Here is an 18285-nt window from a genome sequence, read left to right on the forward strand (position 1 = left end):
TCCCCAAAGACATAATAAACCATAGGGAGTATTTTTTACATCATAATACATACTGAAAATTTTTTATTTTTCATGTGCTCAGAAGTTTCTCTGGATATTTTACTACATAGTCATATCTAAATAACTAAAAATGAGTAATTCAGACTAAATATGCTTAAAAAGATGTTTTAATATGCAAAACAGAGGATTTGATGACAATGTCCGTTCATGTGTACTTGAAGATTATAAGACGCCTCTTACGACCTTCAGACTTCAAATATTGACTCAGTTTTGGTCTTTTTAGCAGCCGTTCAACAAAGCCTGACAGTAATGGGAAACCAGACAAGCATGTTGGGGAGAAGTCAATGATGCATTCTAGAGTATCCAGGAGATTGTAGTCGGCATATGAGATCTGTGGAAAACAAGAATTAAGGATTGAATGTAATCTACTATGGAAAATATACATATATTGGTCATACGCCTAAACGTACTTTATCTCCCACCAGGAATTTTGTTCCATTGGCATTATTGGAAAGGATCTTTTCAAAATAACCTAGCTGAATTTCCAGTTCTTCCAGAAATTTTTCTTTGTTTGCCTCCTGGAAAAAATGAAAGGTAGTTTGTAGATTGTTACTAAAACAAAGTAGCCACATGTATCAGTCAATGCTGACATTTCGTGTGCTGCTGTATGATGCACTATATGACGCTGTATTATGGAGATCTTCCTCCACTACCACCAATGCTTCTAGGAAAGAATAGCTCCATATTAACTCAGTTATTAGGGGTACAGATAGGGCGATCTGTCACAAAGACCAGGATTGTCGAACAGTGTGTTGTCTTCCTGGCCCTCGAGTTCAACATATCGCGGATCAGATTGTTGGGACATGGGGCGGTTAACGTGCAGGGTTACAGTCTGTTTAGAAAGGATACTCAAAACAGGAGAGGGGGAGGGGTTTATGTAAAGTCCTGTCTAAAGCCCACACTACGGGGAGATATAAGTGAGGGACATGAACTTGTGGAGTCACTGTGGGTAGAAATACATGGAGGCAAAAACAATAATAAAATACTAATAGGAGTTTATTATAAGCCACCAAATATACCACATATAACACTGGCAGCATTATGCCAGTGTTATCCAGTACATTCCAGAACTGTAAGGGTTACATAGCATCATAAATCAATATAATGCTATGTGACTCCCGGCTGCGATGGGAGGTCAGGCCGGGTGCTGCGATGCGGACTCGCTGCAGGAGAAACACTCGTCTGCAAGGGGCCTAAATCTGAAGGTGTCGGCTAGAGATGAGCGAATCAAAGCTGACGAAGTGGAATACAATCCAAATTTCAGGAATTATTCGATTTGCACCGAATCTGAATTTCCTCACGCTTCGTGGTAACTAATCACATTTTTTCCTAAAATGGCTGCTGCACATGTTAGGACATGGAGCAAGGAACCCTGGGAACGAGGGATCACCCACAATGCCATGCATGCAGCCAATCAGCAGCCAGCCCTGTGATGTCACAGCCCTATAAATAGCCTCAGCCATTTGGATTCAGCCATTTTCCAGTGTACTTAGTACAGGGAGAGACGTTAGCAGGCGCTAGGGACAGTGCTAGAAAAGACTTGAAAACTAATATTTTGCTCAATAGAAGTTCAGGGAAAGAGCATAAGAAGTGTAAGGAAAGGATAGGAAGGAACTATTACACAGTATTGAAGCAGAACAGGGTTCAATAGGGGTGTGTACAGCCTGGGTAATAGGAACAATCCTATTACACCTTGCTGCACTGACTGCGGATCCAAATTGCCATTATACTGCTGCTCATTTTAGGTTCCAGCAAACCGTTCTTGTTATTGGGGTCATATTAGCCCTTGTGCAGTGCAGTTATATATATACTGTATGTTCTAAAGCCTTTTTGTTGTGCATTAGTGGGGGGGGGGGAAGGGGCTTATTAGCGGTTGTGTGTTGAAGTGAGAAAATTACAGCCCTTTTTGGCGTGTATTAGTGGGCAAAAAAATTTTTTTTGATGTTCACGGCCACAGTAATATGTTCTAAAATCTTTTTTGGGCGTGTATAAGTAGGGAAAATGAAAAAGAGCTTATTAGTCGTTGTGTGTTGAAGTGAGAAAATTACAGCCCTTTTTTTGTCCTGTATTAGTGGCAAAAAGAAGTATTTGCAGTTCATGGCCGCAGTTATATGTTCGAAAGCTTTTTTTTGTTGTGTATTAGTGGGGGGGGGGGGGAAAGGGGCTTATTAGCCGTTATGTGGTGAAGTGAGAAAATTGCAGCCTTTTTTGGCGTGTATTAGCGGCAAAAAAAAATTATTTGCCATTCACGGTCACAGTTATGTTCTAAAGCCTCTATTTGGCGTGTATTAGTGGGGAAAAATAAAAAGGACTTATTAGCCGTTGTGTGCTGAAGTGAGAAAACTAAAATCCTTTTTGCCTTGTATTAGTGGCAAAAAAAAAACGTTATTTGTTGTTCACGGCCACAGTTATATGTTCTAAAGTTTTTTTGGGGCGTGTATTAGTGTGATAAAATGGGCTTATTTGACGCTAAGCGGTGCAGTTATATGTTCTAAAGCCTTTTTGGCGTGTATTAGTGGCAAAAAAAATTATTATTTGCTGCTTAGCGGTGCAGTTATATGTTCTAAAGCTTTTTTGACCGCTCGAAAGTTTTCTGGCGTGTATAAGTGGGAAAAAAAGGGCTTATTAGTCGTTGTGTGGTGAAGTGAGAAAATTACAGCCCTTCTTGGCGTGTATTAGCGGCAAAAAAAATTATTATTTGCCGTTGTGTGGGGAACTTCCATTGTACTACAGCCATTTACGGGGATAGATACGTACTTCCTATTAGCCATTCTGCGGTGAATTGTTATATTTATTTTTTGGGGGTGTATTAATAGGAAAAATAATACGTCTTATTAGTCGGTCTGCAGTGAACCGACATTGTTATACAGCCATTGTTGGGGTGTATTAATGGGAAAAATAAGTACGTGTTATTAGCTGTTCTGCAGTGAATTTACATTGTCATACAGACATTGTTACGCTGTATTAATAGCAAAAATACTGTAAGTATGTGTTATTAGCCGTTCTGCAATGAATTTACATTGTAATACAGCCATTGTTGGTGTTTATTAATAGGAAAAATAAGTACTTCTTATTAGTCGTTCTGTGGTGAATTTACATTGCCATTTAGTGGTGACATATTTTTGCGATACAGACTTTTTGGGGAAAATTGGTCGGTGAATGTAGACTTTCTTATGTAGGGACTGAGTAATTGTGTCGATTAGCCATTCAGTGGTGAAACTTGTTTCTGATACAGCCTTTTTTTGGGAAAATTGGTCGGTAGCTGTAACTACGGTCAAGGACAATATACAGTATGTCCTTTACGGCCCACTGGGTAAATGTGGTTCCTGCCCAGCCACACCAGCAACCTGGCCAGGTGACCCCGCTTCCGCCTCAACGTTCTGACGCCGTTGGTCCTGCAACAATGTCCGCCTCTGCCTCCTCATCCCCCACCGTTTCCTCAGCCTCCACTGTAGGGACAATTCACAGTGCTCCTCCAGCATACCACTGTCACGGACGTTCCAGCAACAGGTAGCAGGAGATCGGTGATACTGGCAACTTGTGGTTTGATCTTACATGTTTTCCATTTGCATCAAATGACGTCTGTGTTGTTTCTGGTGCTTGCCACACCTTCTTTCCCCAGGTGTGGCTATTAGGTTTCTCTGTTTATAGTTGCTTCTCCCACAATGCTGTGCAGTTTATAGCTTCTGTTTGGACCTTTGGATAGATTGTGGTTGGATTTCGGCTCAGTTCCTGGTGCTTCCTTTGCTCCTTTGATGTTAAGTCTTTTCTGTGTGTTGCATTTCCCTATTGTTTGTATTAGGCCTGAAGGAGACTCCTGTTCGTCCTTCCTTTTTGGAGGAACAGGTAGTCTCGTCCCTGCCATTAGTACCAAGGTCCTATAGGGCTTGATAGGACTCTAGGTATTCCTGCATATGAACTCAGCTACCTTTTGGGGTCTGTTCATACTGGTAGTCAGTCAGTATTTTGGTTAGGGTTTTCACTAGGAGGTGTCCATTTTCCTTCCCTAGTTCTCAGGCCTGATTCCATGTTCCTCCCTTTCCCTCCTATGCTTGGTGTAGTGTTTCCCTCCTACACCGAAGCATGACAACCACATGTGCAGGGCATGGCGGTGTCACACTATTCTACACCTCTTTTGCCTGGGAGAACAGTCAAACAGGGGAGCAACTGCTCTGTGTCCTTCATCAAGAAATCAAATCCTGGCTTTCTCTGCGACAACTAAAAATCAAAACCATGGTGACCAACAACGGGAAGAACATGGTGCACAGGTTCAGTTTGGTTGTAAAGCGGTTCCTGAAGTCTTCCACCCATCTGCAAGACATCCTAAAAATGGCCAAGAAACTTTGCATGCATTTCAGCCACTCATACACCGCCAAGCACACCCTCCTTGAGTTGCAGCGGCAGAACGGCGTCCCCCCACATAGGCTGATATGCAATGTTTCCACTAGTTGGAATTCCACCCTCGATATGTTGGACCGACTATACCAGGGATGGCCAACCTGCGGCTATCCAGCTGTTGTGAAACTACAATTCCCACCGTGCCCTGCTGTAGGCTGATAGTTGTAGGCAGTCTTTGCATGCTGGGAGGTGTAGTTTTGCAACAGCTGGAGAGCCGCAGGTTGGCCATCCCTGGACTATACAAACAGAGAAAGGCCATAAACAATTTCTTGATGATCAAAGCAGACAGAGGTACTCCCCTGTGTAACTTCGATGTTAGCCAGTGGCAGCTCATGCGTGACACCTGCCGTTTGCCAGTGTCCTTTGAGAAGGCCACTTTATTTGTCAGTCGCCAGCACTACGGGATGAACAACGTCATTCCACTGATTACACATATCCTGGAAAAGATGTTGGTAAATCTGGCTGGTCAGGGGACTGGAGATGTGGCACCTACATCTCACGTCCACATGAGCCCTGTGGGGGCTGAACTGGAGGAGGAGGAGGACATTGGAGCACAAGCAATCTGTAGCGAAATGGGTGGTTTTTCTACACAGCTGACAGGAGAAGAGGAGTAGGAGCAGCCGGAGTAGCAAGAGGGAGAGGAGGAAGACGAGGCAGATGACCCAGGCACACCGTGGCAGTATGCAGTGAAGATTGACGCAGGGAGTCCCTCTGAGTCACTTGCACAAATGGCCCAATGCATGCTTACTTGCTTGCGTAGTGACAGCCGAATAGTCACCATTCGCCAGAGGGATGACTACTGGCTCTCCACCATGTTAGAGCCTCGCTACCAGTCCAAAATGGGGGCCTTTTTTTACACCCGCTGAGAAGGAGGATAAACTGAACTACTGTAGAGACATCCTATGTAGTCAGTTGGCCGCTGCCTATCTGTGCCATTGTACATCCTCTCGCAGGTCTGACCGGGGAGGGGCCCTCTGCGCTCATGTTCCACTGCCATGGCTGCTGGGGAGGGGGCAGAGCAGTACCAGATCCATCAGCAGTAGCCTGAGTCTAGAGTCGCTGATGAGCAACTTTCTTCACCCGCATAGTGAAGAAACTACTCACCAGCAGCTAGACATAGAGCAGAACCTGAACCAGCAGGTGGTGGTATACTTGGAGTGCACCCTGCCACCCGTCATCGAATATCCGCTGGACTACTGGGCAGCCAAACTGGATTTGTGGCCGCAACTGGCCGAGTTTGTCCTGGAAAAGCTGTCCTGCCCGGCCAGTAGTGTGGCATCAGAGCTGGTGTTTAGTGCGGAGGGGGCTATAGTTACCCCAAGGAGAACTCGCCTGTCCATCCAAAATGTGGAGAGACTGATCTTTATCAAGATGAATCAGGCGTGGATAAGCCAGGATTTCCACTCACCAATGCCTGATGCAACGGATTAGGTTATCCATGCGGCCTCACCCAAACCTTGACAAAAGAGACCGGTTTCTTCTGGCTATCTGCCTCAGCTACTATTCTGATGCTGCCACCCGCCTGATGCCACACATCTGATGCCAAGTGCTCATTCTTACACCCACCATCGTCAGCAGGTACTGTTATTGCCACCCACCTCGCCACTCTATCACCGGGTCACTCTATGGTATCCGGATGCTGCTGCTGCCCCCTCCACACTATGTCACCTTGCCACTCTGTGGTCTCCTCATGCTGCTGGTACCGCAACAATATGCCACTTTGCCACTATGTGGCATCCTCATGCTGCTGCTGCCACCTCCACACTATGTCACCTTGCCACTCTGTGGTCTCCTCATGCAGCTGCCACCTCTACACAATGTCACTTTGCCACTCTGTGGCTTCCTCATGCTGCTGCTGCCACCTCCACGCTCTGTCATTGTGCCACTCTGTGGCCTCCTCATGCTGCTGCTGCTAAAACCTCAACACTATGTCACCATGCCACTCGGCGGCTTCCTCATGCTGCTGCTGCCACTTCCACACTCTGTCATTGTGCCACTCTGTGGCCTCCTTATGTTGCTGCTACTTCAACACTATGCCACTGGGCTACTCTCTGGCCTCCTCATGCTGCTGCTACTTCAACACAATTTCACTGGGCCACTCTGTGGCCTCCTCATGCTGCTACTGCCACCTCCACACTCTATCATTATGCCAATCTGCAGCCTCCTCATGCTGCTGCTACCTCAACACTATGTCACCTTGCCACTCTTTGGTCTCCTCATGCTGCTGTCACCTTCACACTATGTCACTTTGCCACTCTGTGGCCTCCTCATGCTGCTGCTGCCACCTCCACACTCTGTCATTGTGCCATTCTGTGGCTTCCTCATGCTGCTGCTACCTCAACACTATGTCAACATGCCACTCTGTGGCCTCCTCATGCTGCTGCTGCCACCTCGTCACTGTGCCACTCTGTATCCTCCTCATGCTGCTACTGCTAATCCAACACTATGTCACCATGCCACTCTGTGGCCACCTCATGCTGCTGCTGCCACCTCCATACACTGTCATTGTGCCATTCTGTGGCCTCCTCATGCTGCTGCTACCTCAACACTATGTCACCATGTCACTCTGTGGCCTCCTCATGCTGCTGCTACCTCAACACTATGTCACCATGCCACTCTGTGGCCTCCTCATGCTGCTGCCACCTCACCACTATGTCACCATGCCACTCTGTGGCCTCCTCATGCTGCTGCTACCTCAACACTATGTCACCATGCCACTCAGTGGTCTCCTCATGCTGCTGGTACCTCAACAATATGCCACCTTGCCACTATGTGGCATCCTCATGCTGCTGCTGCCACTTCCACACTCTGTCATTGTTCTACTCTGTGGTCTCCTCATGCTGCTGCTGCCACTTCCACACTCTGTCATTGTTCTACTCTGTGGTCTCCTCATGCTGCTGCCACCTCCACACTCTGTCATTGTGCCACTTTGTAGTCTCCTCATGCTGCTGCTGCCACCTCCACATTGTGTCACCTTGCCACTCTGTGGCTTCCTCATGCTGCTGCTGCGACCTCCATACACTGTCATTGTGCCACTCTGTGGCCTCCTCATGCTGCTGCTGATACCTCAACACTATGTCACCATACCACTCTGCAGCTTCCTCATGCTGCTGCTGCCACCTCCACATCTGTCATTGTGCCACTCTGTGGTCTCCTTATGTTGCTGCTACTTCAACACTATGTCACTATGCCACTCTGTATCCTCCTCATGCTGCTGCTGCTGCCACCTCCATACACTGTCATTGTGCCATTCTGTGGCCTCCTCATGCTGCTGCTACCTCAACACTATGTCACCATGCCACTCTGTATCCTCCTCATGCTGCTGCTGCTAATCCAACACTATGTCACCATGCCACTCTGTTGGCACCTCATGCTGCTGCTGCCACATCCATACACTGTCATTGTGCCACTCTGTGGCCTCCTCATGCTGCTGCCACCTCACCACTATGTCACCATGCCACTCTGTGGCCTCCTCATGCTGCTGCTACCTCAACACTATGTCACCATGACACTCTGTATCCTCCTCATTCTGCTGCTGCCACCTCCATACACTGTCATTGTGCCATTCTGTGGCCTCCTCATGCTGCTGCTACCTCAGCACTATGTCACCATGCCACTCTGTGGCCTCCTCATGCTGCTGCTACCTCAACACTATGTCACCATGCCACTCTGTATCCTCCTCATGCTGCTGCTGCTAATCCAACACTATGTCACCATGCCACTCTGTGGCCACCTCATGCTGCTGCTGCTACCTCAACACTATGTCACCATGCCACTCTGTGGTCTCCTCATGCTGCTGGTACCTCAACAATATGCCACCTTGCCACTATGTGGCATCCTCATGCTGCTGCTGCCACTTCCACACTCTGTCTTTGTGCTACTCTGTGGTCTCCTCATGCTGCTGCTGCCACTTCCACACTCTGTCATTGTTCTACTCTGTGGTCTCCTCATGCTGCTGCCACCTCCACACTCTGTCATTGTGCCACTTTGTAGTCTCCTCATGCTGCTGCTGCCACCTCCACATTATGTCACCTTGCCACTCTGTGGCTTCCTCATGCTGCTGCTGCGACCTCCATACACTGTCATTGTGCCACTTTGTGGCCTCCTCATGCTGCTGCTGATACCTCAACACTATGTCACCATACCACTCTGCAGCTTCCTCATGCTGCTGCTGCCACCTCCACATCTGTCATTGTGCCACTCTGTGGTCTCCTTATGTTGCTGCTACTTCAACACTATGTCACTATGCCACTCTGTATCCTCCTCATGCTGCTGTTGCCACCTCCATACACTGTCATTGTGCCATTCTGTGGCCTCCTCATGCTGCTGCTACCTCAACACTATGTCACCATGCCACTCTGTGGCCTCCTCATGTTGCTGCTACCTCAACACTATGTCACCATGCCACTCTGTATCCTCCTCATGCTGCTGCTGCTGCTAATCCAACACTATGTCACCATGCCACTCTGTTGGCACCTCATGCTGCTGCTGCCACCTCCATACACTGTCATTGTGCCACTCTGTGGCCTCCTCATGCTGCTGCTACCTCAACACTATGTCACCATGCCATTCTGTGGCTTCCTCATGCTGCTGCTACCTCAACACTATGTCACCATGCCACTCTGTGGTCTCCTCATGCTGCTAGTACCTCAACAATATGCCACCTTGCCACTATGTGGCATCCTCATGCTGCTGCTGCTGCCACTTCCACACTCTGTCATTGTGCCACTCTGTGGTCTCCTCATGCTGCTGCAACCTCCACACTCTGTCATTGTGCCACTTTGTGGTCTCCTCATGCTGCTGCCACCTCTACACAATGTCACTTTGCCACTCTGTGGCTTCCTCATGCTGCTGCTGCCACTTCCACGCTCTGTCATTGTGCCACTCTGTGGCCTCCTCATGCTGCTGCTGCTACATCAACACTATGTCACCCTGCGACTCTGCGGCTTCCTCATGCTGCTGCTGCCACCTCCATACTCTGTCATTGTGCCAATCTGCGGCCTCCTCATGCTGCTGTCACCTCCACACTATGTCACTTTGCCACTCTGTGGCCTCCTCATGCTACTGCTGCCACCTCCACACTCTGTCATTGTGCACCTCTGTAGCCTCCTCATGCTGCTGCTGCTGCTACCCCAACACTATGTCACCATGCCACTCAGTGGCCTCCTCATGCTGCTGCTGCAACCTCCACACTCTGTCATTGTGCCATTCTGTGGCTTCCTCATGCTGCTGCTACCTCAACACTATTTCACCATGCCACTCTGTATCCTCCTCATGCTGCTGCTGCTAATCCAACACTATGTCACCATGCCACTCTGTGGCCACCTCATGCTGCTGCTGCCACCTCCATACACTGTCATTGTGCCACTCTGTGGCCTCCTCATGCTGCTGCTACCTCAACACTATGTCACCATGCCACTCTGTGGCCTCCTCATGCTGCTGCTACCTCAACACTATGTCACCATGCCACTCTGTGGCCTCCTCATGCTGCTGCCACCTCACCACTATGTCACCATGCCACTCTGTGGCCTCCTCATGCTGCTGCTACCTCAAAACTAAGTCACCATGCCACTCTGTATTCTCCTCATGCTGCTGCCACCTCCATACACTGTCATTGTGCCATTCTGTGGCCTCCTCATGCTGCTGCTACCTCAGCACTATGTCACCATGCCACCTCATGCTGCTGCTGCCACCTCCATACACTGTCATTGTGCCACTCTGTGGCCTCCTCATGCTGCTGCTACCTCAACAATATGTCACCATGCCACTCTGTGGCCTCCTCATGCTGCCACCTCACCACTATGTCACTGGGCCACTCTGTGGTCTCCTGATGCTGCTTCCACCTCACCACTATGTCATTGGGTCACTCTGTGGACTTCTCAACCTGTTCTCCCCCCCTCCCTACTCCATGACTGGGCCACTAGTTTGCCTTTTTGGCCTGGATGACATCACCATTTTTTCCCTTCTTCTGTAAAGAACTTTCATCGTTTCTTTATCATACTTCTCTTCATTTATAAAAGTCCCCTGATGAGTCCCTGAGACGGGATGAAACGTGGCATGTAGGGTAATGAAGCGAGGGTCAGTATAGGGAATAGACCCCAAGCAGGGAAAGGTTCCTATCGGGGCGGGTGCTCTGTGTCCGTTAGGCAGGGATTACTAGTCCCCTAACCCTCTAGTAGGCAGGGTTTTATGTATAGGGTTTGCTAGACTCCTTGTGTGACAACTACCATTCATATCACAACTATCTCCAGTCACCTATATCCTTCTGCCACCATATTGAAGGATACACACCTGACGTTTAGATCATATCGCTGACACCTGGAAAGGGTAAGATCTGTCCATTTATTATCCTGAGATGTATTATGGTCAGGTGATAAAAAAAGTAAAAGTATCTGTATATTTTAGTGTTTTCTCACTGCTATTTTTTTTGAGCATGTTTTGGAATTTTGCTTAAATTTTTTATAATAACTAGCAAAAGTTATGTTTTATGATATACCCAGTCCATTTTGAGGTAATGCAATAAACTGTTTGAAGGTTTTCCAAGAGATGCTATCTTGGAGTATCTCAATGAAAATAAGCAAATAACGGCATATTAGCATGGCTTAATGAGGGATTGGTCATGTCAAACTAATTTATTCAGTTTCTATGAGAAGGTAAGTTCTAGACTTGACCGAGGTGTGTCGGTGGATGTCATATATCTTGACTTCTCCAAAGCATTTGACACTGTACTACATAAAAGGTTAGTATATAAAATGAGAATGCTTGGACTGGGGGAAAATGTCTGTATGTTGGTAAGTAACTGGCTCACTAATAGAAAACAGAGGGTGGTTATTAACGGTACACACTCAGATTGAGTCATGGTCAATCTGGCTTGTATTAGTGGGGGGAAAAAAGGGCTTATTAGCCATTGTGTGGTGAAGTGCGAAAATTACAGCCCTTTTTGGCATGTATTAGTGGCAAAAGAAAAATATATTTGCCGTTCAGCGGTGCAGTCATGTGTTCTAAAGCCTTTTGTGGAAAAAGAAAAATATATTTGCCATTAAGCAGTGCAGTTATATGTTCTAAAGCCTTTTGTGGCATGTATAAGTGCAAAAGAAAAATATATTGCCGTTCTAAAGCCTTCTGTGGCGTGTATAAGTGGAAAAAAATAAGGGCCTATTTGCCATTCAGCGGTGCAGTTATATGTTCTAAAGCCCTTTTTTGTGTGTATTAGGGTACTTTTTACACTAGCGTTTTTCTTTTCCGGCATAGAGTTCCGTCACAGGGGCTCTATACCGGAAAAGAACTGATCAGTTTTATCCCCATGCATTCTGAATGGAGAGTAATCCATTCAGGATGCATCAGGATGTCTTCAGTTTAGTCATTTTGACTGATCAGGCAAAAGATAAAACTGTAGCATGCTATGGTTTTATCTCCGGCGAAAAAAAACAGAAGACTTGCCGGCATTTTTCCCCATAGGAATGTATTAGTGCCGGAATGCCGGATCCGTCCTTCCGGTCTGCGCATGCACAGACCAGTAAAAATGTGAAAAAAGATACAAGACGGATCCGTCTGTCTGCATGACAAGCGGAGAGACGGATCCGTTCTTGCAATGCATTTGTGAGACGGATCCGCATCCGAATTCGTCTCACAAATGCTTTCAGTCACATGTAGATCGGCGGATCCGGCGGGCAGTTCCGACGACGGAACTGCCCGCCGGATCACACTGCCGGAAGTGTGAAAGTAGCCTTAGTGGGGGAAAAAAGGGCTTATTAGCCGTTGTGTGGTGAAGTGAGAAAATTACAGACTTTTTTTGGGTGTTTTAATTTCCTTTTTATTTATTTATTTGATCTAACAGTATGTCAGACAGAGAAGTGCCAGGCCCTGCACAGGGGAGTGGCAGAGCCCTAAATGTTTCTGGTGCAGGCACAGGTCGCAGCAGAGAAGGGGACGTGGCAGCCGGAGTCGCAGCGAGAGGCCTGAGCTCCTGGTGTCAACTAGCGGTTGTGTCTTGACCAGCAACCCAGCGGTTCTTAAATGTTTGACTCAGTCATCTCTGTTTTGGATCCAATCCTGTTTTTTCTGGCATTAGCAATACTGATGGATTACTGACCAAATGCTGACCGAGTGAAGGCAGATGCTCCACAGACAGAATCCGTTTTTTTGGGGGTTATTGTTCTGACGGATCAGAGGAAGGGCAAAATAATAAGTGACGTCAACACAAACTTACTGCTGACATCCTCTCCACTCTGTCGGGGGGTTCTACTTGTATAAGCGTTCAATAGAACAGGTTCTGTAGACATCTATGTGGAATCAGCTGACAACGGTGTAAAAGGAGTGCGCTTCTTCTTGGCGCTAACAGTGACCTGTAAGGCTGAGTTCATACTTGAGTTATTTGGTCAGTTTTGGCCCCGTGACTGCACAAATAAGTGAAGTGTGCAGTGATTTTAAGAGCGACACCTGTCATCTGAATGTCATACGGACTCACAGTATTGTTTCACTACCAGAGCAGACTCCCTGTGCGTGTTACTGCAAGGCTCAGTGTTCTACACTACTATACAGGCTGTCTGCAGCCAAGAAATAGACATTTTTTAAAAAAATTAGGGGAACCGGCTGAATAGAATTTTTGAAAAATTCGCTCATCTCTAGACAGAACCTTAGCATACAGTCCAATAAAGCTGGGCAATAATTGTTTTCTGTCAGATTCCTTATGAATTCATGAGAAAAAAAATTATGAGACCTCACTGCTGAGAGGAGCTCAGAGCCTGTGCAATGGAGTAGAGCACAGGGCCAGCGCTGCTGAAAGGAGACTTTGGTCTGAGTGAGATACACTGTCAATGACGGAACTAGAGGTCTATGGGCCCCAGGGAAAACTTTGGATTGGGGCCCCAACCCCATTATCCCGCCGCTCCCCCACCACTCACTCTGTATATATATAATTTGGCCCCCACCCAGACTATATATATATTTCACTTGGCCCCCACCCAGACTGTATATATTTCATTTGGCCCACACCCAGACTGATAGCGTGCGTGCAGCCTAAAGCCTCAGGCACTATAGTGGCCGTCGCGGGGCCGCCGAGTGCCACTCATTAATTGAGACTAACCACGCCACCTGGGCCGATCTCTTGGGTGGGAGCTTCTAATCACTACAGGGGAGTGTCAATCAGCGCCCTCCCCCTCTCACATCTCTGTCATTGCCGAGGGCAATACATAAATACATCAGAAAGTGACCTAAATGGGGTAAGTGCAGTAAGGGGAAATTTACAGTCTAACTGTGGCAGGGTAATCCTTACTGAAAACAGAAAGATCACAAAACACTGTGAGCACTTGGCCACTATTACGGGACCAACGGCTGGTATTAAAACCAAGAGACATGACGTGCACACAGCACTGTCATTGTACTAAGCAATATGGTCAAAACATCAAACGACAAACAAAAAAACAAAAAAAATATAACATATATATATATATATATATATATATATATATAATGTATATTTTCTTAGATATAATAACATATAAATATTATTGTCAATGGACCCATATGCGGACAAAATAAATGGATAAATAGTCTGGAAAGGCATGTCCACATAATATTGATTAATGTCAAAAACATCTTTCCAACATAATATTGGTTAATGTCATCCACAGATTATTGATGTTAAAAGGAGGGGGGAATGCGAGTCAAGAATTCATGATTAAACCAAATAATTAGACTCTACATAGGATAGTAAAATACATCATGCTTCTTACACACGGTCAACATATGATGTAAAGAAGAGAGCCCCCCCCCCCGTTGACTATGTGATTATCCCAACTTGTCTATATGAAACAAGTATAGGAAATAAAATCATTGAGCCCAAATGGTTAGACCGTTTGCAATACAAACATCCATTGGGCTTCTTTACATAACAATAGATTGTCAATATCTTTGGATAATATCATTAGATGTTAATCTAATAGCAAATGGCATTAATGGTTATAAGTCAAGGTTGAACTTGATAGACCTGTTTCTTTTCCCAACATTTGTAGCTATGTAATATGGGCCCACAGCAGGCTTGGTAATACATGTGTCAGGGACGGACTAGCCCAACAGAGTGCCAGAGGATCCTCCGATAGGTCCAAGCTTGGACAATAATGGACCCCTAGTAAAACAGAGCCCTTAAAGTTCTATATACACAGAGGGTGGGTCCTCAGAATAATTTCCTCTGGTGGGCTCAAGGGACTCCAGTCCAACCTTGACTTAGGACATCATACGATACATACGTTGTCCCAGAAGATAAATTTGTAGTATTTCATTCTCAGATCCTCTACTCCATCATTCATCATTTCGATGATTGCTATTTCCCGTTCATTGCTGCCACTGAGACCTGAAAGACACAAAACACATAAGTCTTACTGAATATGAAAATACCATTAGGTTCTATTTACACTGGTGGGTTTATGCAATCATTTCCACCAGCATGAATAGTATAATCTGCAATAAAAAAAATGCCAGGCTTCCAATGGACCCCATTACAGTAGCTGGGGTTCATCGGGATTCATCAAATATAGCTGTCATTTTGTAACAGAGCTTTAGGCCTACTTCACACATTTTATTCAGATTTTTTTCTGTGTTGTTTTAACCATCAGGTTTTAGGTATTTGCGTTTTTTAGGTTGGAATCACACAGGCAGTTTTCGGTGGTTTTTGATTAACTTTTTTCAGCCGAAGCAAGAAGTGGACTCTAAAGGAATGGGAAATATACAGGAAGGGATTACACTTCTTCCTGCTGAATCCACTAGTTCTGGCTTAAAAACTGCAGTGTTTTTTTCTCTTCAAAAATGTGTATGTGAAATCACCTAAACTACTTCTTTTAGAATCCTCTTCTGATTTTGGGTGAAAAAAGCACACAGAAAAACTATACTCAACAGTACTGTGCGAAGATGGCCATTTCTAAGGCCTCATGCACACGGCCGTGCCGTTTTTTGCGGTCCGCAATTTGCGGAACGGAACGGGCGCCGGCAATATAAATGCCTATTCTTGTCCGCAAAGCGCGGACAAGAATAGGACATATTATATTTTTTTTACGGGGCCGCGGAACGGAGCCATGGATGCGGACAGCACACGAAGTGCTGTCCGCATCTTTTGCGGCTCCATTGAAGTGAATGGGTCCGCATGTTTTGGCGGCTCAGATGTGTAACATCCCAGAGTTATGTTACTAAACTCTTTCTCCCCGCTACTATTTGTTGGTAACATGTGCCTTGTCATCTAATGTGATTTTATTTAATATTCCTCACAAATGTGCATTTTCTAAGCCTGTTACATGTATTTGCTGTAATTTCGATGTACACCAGCAGGTGGCAGCAATGTGTCAGCAGGACCTTAGTTCAGTTTAGTATATCTAGACTGGAATAGTACATTGCAGTTTAGCTCCCCCCTCTTTGAGCAGAGAGAAGGAAGTTACAGTTAGTGTGCCAGCCACCCCGGCTAGGGGAAGGCTCGAGTCCCAGGATCGAGTCTCGGCTGAGATCAAAGATCTTCATTCCCAGTCTGAGCTTTCAGCCTCGGCTGGTGACAAGCAAGCAGCCATCTCCAGAACTCCAGCACGAACCATTCCCTGTGAGCTAACTGTGAGTAACATCCAGAGACCAGGAGAAGCCAAATTCCTCCTCAGCTAGTCAGTCCCATACACAGCAGAAGATAGACAGAGCAGAAGATACAGATTCCTGACATATTCTCCAGGCATATGATCAAAGCAGAAGAGATAGTAATCCCTGCCATACATTGCCAATACCTGCTGGGACCCAAGACTATTGCTGTATCTCATGTGGATTAATGCTGCCTCCAGTAAAGACAAGTTGAATTATATTCCAAGTCTGGATCTCATTCATTGCTACCAAGTTCCTCAATTACTCCTACTAGCAACACTCATTTATTGCAAGTGAGCCAGGATCCAGGAGTCCAGCCGTACCAAGGTAGGAGACACCGTTGACACTATTACTACTGCTACACAGAGATATTACATCACTCTGGCATTCCTAACCTGGTACGTGAGTTGCAACACCTTAAAGGGCCCTGAGACTGTACCCTGCGCACGCTGCAATTGGCATCGCAAACAAAAACAATAGACTATTATATCCATATCCGGACCCACTGCATATTTTGGCGTCCGCGTAACCGTACCACGGTCCTGCTCATTGCAGATGCGGACCCAAACAACGGTCGTGTGCATGAGGCCTAAGGCAGGAAGGTTTTACTGGCCTTAGATTGGCACTATATATGACTCCTGCAAGGACTCATATTAGGCCTAAAGGTAATACATTTTTACTTTTTTGTATAACATTTTGACTAAAGTCTGTCTTAGACAGGCAGATCAGCAAGCGATTGTCGGGAGGGAAGCGTTCCCTCCCAGCAATCGCTTGCTAGCTAGCGGAGGAGACTACTGCTATTACAGGCAGCGATTTCCTCCGCAGCATGGGGAGAAGCGATTGCTATGCCATTGCTCATCCCCATACTGTCTAGTGGTTTACCAGCGACAGATTAAACTGCATAACCAGTTGCCAGCAAGCGCTGATTTTTAAGCAATCGGTGGCAATATTACACTGCAAAATAATCGCTAAGGAGCATTCAGGCAAATGCTCTTTAGCGATTATCGGCCGCTGTAATACAGCCTTTACCCACCAAACCACACGGCCGTTAACAATGAAGACAGATTGTAATTAGCTAATAGGCTGCAGCTGCGGCTCTTAGGGCCTCGCGGTACTTGGCAGTAGACGGCCACATCCCAGGAGCAGCACAAAAACTGTACTGCGTCAAGCTGGCCTACAGGCATTCATGTTAGGGAGAGCTGGGAGGGGACTGTGCAGGACTGTGTGTGTTATAGTGGGAACAATGGACAGACTCAGGTGTAACCAGGGAAGAGTTGGGTTTATCTGCTGAAGAGACTTGAAGGAGGTAGTGGAGGAGATTTATCAAAACTGGTGCAAAGGAAAACTGGCTTAGTTGCCCATAGCAATTAGAGTGAGCCTTTCATTTTCCAAAGGAGCTGATACTGATTGGTTGCCATGGGCAACTGAGGCTGCATTCACATCTCCATTTGGGAGATCCGGTAGCGTGATCCATCGCAAATGCTGGCTGTTGGCTGGACAAGAAAACGTTGCATGCTGAAACCCAGCATTTAAAGGGTTTCTGTCATGGGAAAAATCATTATGTAGCTGACTGACATTAGCGATGTGCAATTGTCAGCAGTACATAACAGTATGTTTGTTAACTCCCTGCCTGCCGCCGTTCTATAAAAAAACAGACTTTTATCATATGCTAATGAAGCCTCTAGGCGCTATGAGGGCGTTGCTGCAGCACCTAGAGGCTCGGTCTACTTACCTTTTGGCACGCCCAGGTCCACTTGACTGACGTCCTTCTTCTCCGCATTTCTTCCTCATAATCCCGCGCCTGCGCCGTCCTGTTAAGTATTCGGCACAGGCACAGTGAGTGAAGGACACTTGGCTGCTGCCAGCTTCCTCACTGCACATGCGCCGATTACGTCACAGGCCTGCCGGGTGTGTACCTGGGCGTTCCAAAAGGTAAGTGTCACGGGTAAAAAGATAGACCGGAGGTGAACCCCCTGAGATGCCACCCGGTCCCCTGTCCCTGCCTACTTGCACCACCCGCCCTAGGTGATGGGGCGCAACTGGGAGACAGTCCCTGACCTGAGTAAGTGCAAGCAGAGAGATAGAGACAGCAGAGAAGTGGACAGCCAATGAGAGGTAGCACTAGAGCAGACAGAGAGGTGGAACTAGCAAGGTACCACTAAAAACGGAAGGGCGAGGCGGGTCAACTAGCCGGGGTCAGTCCAGGAGGTCACGTCA

General features: G+C 46.7%; 1 protein-coding gene across 1 annotated transcript in view; it reads right to left on the reverse strand.

Annotated features, from left to right (window-relative positions):
* Window positions 1-205: 205 nt before the first annotated feature.
* The window catches only part of LOC121003184 (glutathione S-transferase P 2-like), a 62382-nt gene continuing 44302 nt past the window's right edge, over window positions 206-18285 (reverse strand). Inside the window, exons 5-7 of the mRNA XM_040434822.1 lie at window positions 14706-14809; window positions 471-578; window positions 206-391 (exon numbers count right to left, since the gene is read on the reverse strand). Of these exons, the coding sequence (XP_040290756.1) occupies window positions 206-391; window positions 471-578; window positions 14706-14809 (398 nt within the window). The remainder of the gene's footprint in view (window positions 392-470; window positions 579-14705; window positions 14810-18285) is intronic.

This window comes from Bufo bufo, chromosome 6 (genome assembly GCF_905171765.1).
Source record: "Bufo bufo chromosome 6, aBufBuf1.1, whole genome shotgun sequence".
Classification (NCBI taxonomy): Eukaryota; Metazoa; Chordata; class Amphibia; order Anura; family Bufonidae; genus Bufo; species Bufo bufo.